Source organism: Pongo abelii, chromosome 12 (genome assembly GCF_028885655.2).
Source record: "Pongo abelii isolate AG06213 chromosome 12, NHGRI_mPonAbe1-v2.0_pri, whole genome shotgun sequence".
Classification (NCBI taxonomy): domain Eukaryota; kingdom Metazoa; phylum Chordata; class Mammalia; order Primates; family Hominidae; genus Pongo; species Pongo abelii.
This window is the reverse complement of record NC_071997.2, coordinates 123,152,397-123,157,910: the sequence shown is the minus strand read 5'-3', so window position 1 is coordinate 123,157,910 and position 5,514 is coordinate 123,152,397. Positions and strand designations below refer to the sequence as shown.

General features: G+C 55.2%; 1 protein-coding gene across 1 annotated transcript; it reads left to right on the top strand.

Moving 5' to 3' along the window:
• The first annotated feature begins 1,608 nt into the window (after positions 1-1,608).
• On the top strand, positions 1,609-4,875 carry LOC103889901 (uncharacterized). The gene is made up of 3 exons (XM_024242127.3): positions 1,609-1,892; positions 2,717-2,827; positions 3,936-4,875. Exons 1-3 carry the CDS (start codon positions 1,609-1,611, stop codon positions 4,315-4,317), a joined length of 777 nt encoding a protein of 258 aa, XP_024097895.2. The 3' UTR covers positions 4,318-4,875.
• Positions 4,876-5,514: the final 639 nt, after the last annotated feature.

Sequence of the window (5,514 nt, the reverse complement as noted above, 5' to 3'; positions counted from 1 at the left end):
AGTCAGGCAATCCTATAACTTTTCTGGTTGCTCTTAGTTAATAAAAACTGTCTCACTGCAGGAAGGTTAAATGTCCCGTCCTGAATTTGAGTTAAAATGAAGGCTTCTTGCCTCTGCCGTCTTGAGCTTGCTGCAGGTAGGAAGCCTGCAGCTGGGAAGGAGCTTAGCTTTTCCCTCCTTCCTCACCCAGCTCACTGTCTGCATGCTACTCAGACTTCCCGGCATTTGACCCAGCAGACCGCTTCCGTTCCTGTTCCTGCAAGTGTCTCCCCTGGCTCCTGTGAGGCCCACTGGCCTGGTGTCTGCTCTTTCTGAGGCTGTGACATTGGAGCTGTCTCTTTGGCTCATCTCTGTCCACACTCTGTCCCTGGAAAGCCGCACCCCAGCAACATTCCCATCTCTCCTTTCAACCCAGATCATCCCTGAGCTCCAGACTCCAGTTTCCAATGTTGATTTCCAGTGTTCAACCTGACAGCAGCCGTTGGCTCAAGGCTTCCTGAACTCAGTAACTGCCCCACTTAATTGCTGAGATGAGAAACCCCTGGTGGTGCTTGTTTTCTCTTTCGCTCCAAATCCACGCACAATCTAGCCCTAAGTTCTGCAGGCTCTGCAGCAGTGGTTCTCAGCCCAGAGGGGCCGTGGCCCCCAGGGGACATTTGGCAATGTCTGGAGACATGTTTTATTGTCATAATTGGGGGTGGATGGGGCTATGGGTTTCTAGTGGATTGGGGCCAGGGATGCTTCTAAACACCCTACAGTGCACAGGCCAGACCCCACAGTGAAGTGTCTTCCAGTCCAAAATGTCAGTAGCAGCACCCCAAGAAACCCTGCTCTGCAGCCAGAATATGAACCCTGCACCCTACGCTCCTCCTGCCTCCACTGCCGTGACCCCCAAGAAACCCCACTCTGCAGCCAGAATATGAACCCTGCACCCTACGCTCCTCCTGCCTCCACTGCGGTGGACTGGCCAGACCCACATCTCCTCTGGGCTGAGTGACTGCAATGGCCTCTTCCACTCTTGCCCTCCAGCAGACTGGTTTCCACCACGCAGCCAGCAGTGCCTTTCTTTCTTTCTTCTTTTTTTTTTTTCTGAGATGGAGTCTTGCTCTGTCACCCAGGCGGGAGTGCAGTGGTGTGATCTTGGCTCACTGCAACCTCCGCCTCCTGTGTTCAAGTGATTCTCCTGCCTCAGCCTCTTGAGTAGCTGGGATTACAGGCACGTGCCACCACACCCAGCTAATATTTTTTGTATTTTTAGTGGAGATGGGGTTTCACCATGTTGGTCAGGCTGGTCTCGAACTCCTGACCTCGTGATCTGCCCGCCTTGGCCTCCCAAAGTGCTGAGATTACAGGCATGAGCCACGGCGCCCGGCCAGCAGTGCCTTTCTAAATCAGGAGATCCTGCCCTTCCCCAGCCTAAAACCTTCCAGTGGCTTTCCAGTGAGAACTGAACTCATCCCTGGCCAGCAAGGCTCCGGACAGTCCCTGCTGCCCATCACCCTCCAGGCTCAGTCTCGGGCACAGCTGCCCTGGCCACTCTCTTGTCCCTTGCTGGGGGGACTTTGCTCTTGCCATCCCATGGGCTTAGCATGCTCCTCCCAGACCTCAATGCAGCTCCTCATCTCTCAGGTCTCCGCTCCCACGACCCAACCTCAGGAAGCTGGGGGTGCGGTGGGCGGGCTGTGGCCCAGGGCGGGCTTGGGGCTGTGCTTTGTGACTCAGCGCTGGTTCACTTCTCTGCACTGGGGTGTGGTGGGGGTGATACTTTTAGTCAAAGCAGCTACAAAACTCCGAGAGCAAGTCGGCCGTTTTCTACATCTGGAAGCTGGCCGGGCTCCTTCTCGGATTTATCGCAGGCAGGCAGCCGCTGACCCCTCCCTTTGCTATTGGAGGTGAGGAGAAGGAAGGGGACACGGGCCCTGGGAACCCGCCCCTGCTGAGTTACTCTACTTTTGGCAGCCTGAAGTTCAGGCTCCTGGCCCAGCATTGCAGGTTCTCCATTGTCGGGGTGGACCGCAGGCTCAGAACCCTCATCAGCTCAGGGCTCTACCCCTGCCTGGAACCGACCCACAGACCTTCCTTTCCCTCCCTGGGCTCAGGACACAGGCCAGGGCAAAAGTGAGGGGCACAAGTGGGGAGAAAACCTGTGGAGGTTCCTGCTTGGTGCAGGCTCAGGCAGAGGCTCTTGACATGACACTTCCCCTTTAACTGACTCATCACGCCCAACTTCCAGGCTGTGTCATGCCCCTTATGCAGAGAAGTGAAATGAATCTCAGAGAGTTCATTAACGGGACAAAGCCTCACAGGGGAACAGGATTCAGTTGCAGAACTCAGGCCCAAATGACTCTGCAGCTGCTGGCACACCACGTGTGCAAGTGCGGACACACACACACACACACAGCCTGCCTGTGCTGCTGAGGAGTGCGATAAGGACCAAGACCAAGAGAAAGAGTAGCCAAAGGAAGAGGGAAAGGCCTTTGTTGGGACAGTCCTGGTGACAAAGGGCATTTTGGCTGAGAAACCCCGTAAGTTAGATTTGACTCCATGACTTGGGGTGGGGGGGCACAAGCTTATCTCAGATCCATCAACTCCCCTGCTCTGGGGTCTGGTTAATCCGTGCAGGGACACAGCCCTGTGTGCTAAGAGGAAAGCTGGCCCCGTGTGTGGGGCGGGACAGGCACCCAAGGGCCCCGTGGCCCTCCCTTTTCTTCCCCAGGTGGCTGCCCCGCCCCAGAGGCGCTCCTGCCACACGCCCCTCCGAGGGGGATGCCTCCAGCCACTTGTCCACAGCCTCGGGAGTCCCCACAGCAGAGGCAGCCACGGGAGGGTGAGTTCCGAGGAGATTCGGATCCTCTCCAGGGATGAGGGAGCCGGGCTGGAGGGGCTCTGTGGGGAGCGGGGATACTTCGCTGGGGGACTCTGCTCCTGCTGATAGAAGAGAAGAGGAGCATGTTATGGGCGTCTAGTGAATTGAGGCTGATAGAAAAGAAGGGGCCCCTGGCCAGGCTCCGAGTTGAGGGCCGGGCGCCTTTATTGCTTTTGAAGACAGAGAGCCTGGGACGGGGAAGCCGGCGCCTCCCTCTTCCTCCCTCAGCTGATCCCTTCGCCCTGACTGGACACCCAGTGGGGCTCAGAGTTAGTGGGGTCACAGGGGATCTGCCAGCTCAGGAAAGAAGAAGGTGAGCAACAGGGACAACTTCGGTTCTCCCATTCAGGGGCGGGTTGGCCTCGGGCAGCTCACCCCATGGCTCTGCTCCTGAGCCTCCTCCCTGGGAAACCGGGCCAACACCTCCTACCTCACGGGCGGGCCGTGAGAACCAAACCTCGGAGTCATTCGCCACCAGGAAATGCAAATGAAAGCCACGGTGAGATGCCACCACACGCCCACAGCTACAGTGACAGACAATCAGTGCCGGCCGGGAGGGCAGCTGCCCTCCCCGCCCCACCTCCCTGCTCCTCTCTGGCGGGAACGGAAAACAGCGTAGCCCCCTTGGAAAAGTTTGACCGTTTCTCAGAAAGTTCCACGTCACCTCCTTATACTAGATGGGAGAAGAGTGTGTGATGAATGATTCCATTCGGATAAGTTTCTAGAAAATGCACACTCATCACAGTGACAGGCAGATCAGAGTCTGCCTACAGAGGGAGGGTGAGCAGGGGCAGGAGAGACAGGTGACAGAGGGGCACAGGGCTTCAGGGGGCGGTTTCACAGGTGTAGACATGTCAAACTCATCAAATTGTACTGCTTCATTAAATGTCAGTTATACCTGGGTAAAGCTGTAGAAAAGATCTTTTTTGGAGGCAATAAAAGGTGGATTTACGCTGCAAAAAAAAATGCAAGGCAAGTGAGGCACCTGGCACGGGACTGTTGAGTCGATGCCAACTGCTGAACATGTGAGCCCAGTTCCTCGCAACTTCCATTCATTCTTTCCTCCCAGAACATGGAAACGGAGCAAGGGGAGGGACGGGAGCTCTCAGCCCTGCCTGCAGGAGCACTCAGAGACACACATCACAGAACTGGGTTGCAGTGCTGGGGATCCAGGACGGGAGGGCCTCACAGATGCCCAGAAGGTTCAGAGGAAGCAGCTGCAGTTTCCGGAATGTGCCAGGCTCCCTGGTGCTTTTGAGTGTCTGCAAGTGTGGCCCCCCTGCCTGAAACACCCCACCCTCCTGCTGGTCTGGCCACCTCCCAGTCAGCCTTGTCCAGTTACGTTTTCCTGCCTCGCTTCCCCACAGAGCGAGTGTGGCCCCTCTCAGCTCTCCCAGCCCCTCACCCTTGGGCCTCTAGTTTGGCAGCTGTCACATGAGCTACAGTCATGACTGGTCTGTCACCCATTGCAGACAGGGCTCCTGGAAGGGTGATGCTACGGCTCCCCCGGCCTCTAGCATGGGCCCAGCACAGAATAGGAGCTGAGGAAATGTTTGCAGCAAGAGGTAAAACTGCTTCACAGTATGTGTTATGAGTTGAACTGTTTCCCCCCAAAAGATATGTTGAAGTCTTATGACCTGAATTGTGTTTCTCCAACATCCATACCCCTGTACCTCAGGATGTGACTGCATTTGGAGAAAGGGCCTTTAAAGAAGTAGTGTAATTAAGTTAAAATGAGGTCTTGTGGGTGGGCTGTAATCCCATCTGCCTGGAGTCCTTACGAGAAGGGAAGATATGGACATAGCCACGCCCGGAGGAAAGGCCAGGTGAGGAGACGTTCCTCTGCAAGCCAAGGAGAGAAGCCTCGGAAGAAACCAGCCCTGCGGACCCCTTGGTCGTGAACTTCCAGCTTCCAGAACTGGGAGAAATGCATTTCTATTGTTTAAGCCCCTGGGTCTGCAGTACTTTGTTATAGCAGTCCCACAAACGAATACAAAGTCCTAACCCCCGGTGCCTCCGAAGGACCATTATTTGGAACTAGGGTCATTGCCAATGTGATAAGTTAAGATGATGTCATACTGAAGTAGGGTGGGCCCTGATCCAATATGAATGTATCCTTATAAAAAGGGGAAATTTGGACACAGACACACACACGGGGAGACTGCCATGTGGACATGAAGGCAGAGATTGAGGTGATGCATCTAGAAGCCCAGGAATGCCAAAGGTGGCCAGAAAACCACCCGGAGCTGGGGAGGCCTGGAATAGAGTCTCTTTCACAGCCCCAGTAGGAACCATCCCTGCTCACACCTTGATCAGAGACTTTTGGCCTGCAGAACTGCAAGGCAGTGAATTTCTATTGTTTCAAGCCACCTAGTTTGTTGTACTTTGTTAGGGCAGCTCTGGCAAACTAACAGAATATGGGAGATTAAAATATCATCCCACTACAAGTTCATCCACACAAGGGGTTCTGCCGGCGGCAGCACAAAGCTACCATGAAAACACCTAATTATGAGAAATGAGCTCCCAGACCCTCCTGCCCGTCACTCCCTGATCTTACCAACTTCTGCCCCCTCCACTCACACGGACAACTGGTTTACATGTCTGTATCGCCCCCAAGCCAGCCACCCCCAGAACCACGCTCTACCCAT

Excerpts from the sequence above, each read along its gene's own strand:
- LOC103889901 (XM_024242127.3), top strand. The coding sequence starts at position 1,609 with ATGCAGCTCCTCATCTCTCAGGTCTCCGCTCCCACGACCCAACCTCAG. Across the intron at positions 1,893-2,716 it reads CCCTCCCTTTGCTATTGGAG|GTGGCTGCCCCGCCCCAGAG; the intron begins GTGAGGAGAAGG and ends TTTCTTCCCCAG. Across the intron at positions 2,828-3,935 it reads GCAGAGGCAGCCACGGGAGG|AACATGGAAACGGAGCAAGG; the intron begins GTGAGTTCCGAG and ends CTTTCCTCCCAG.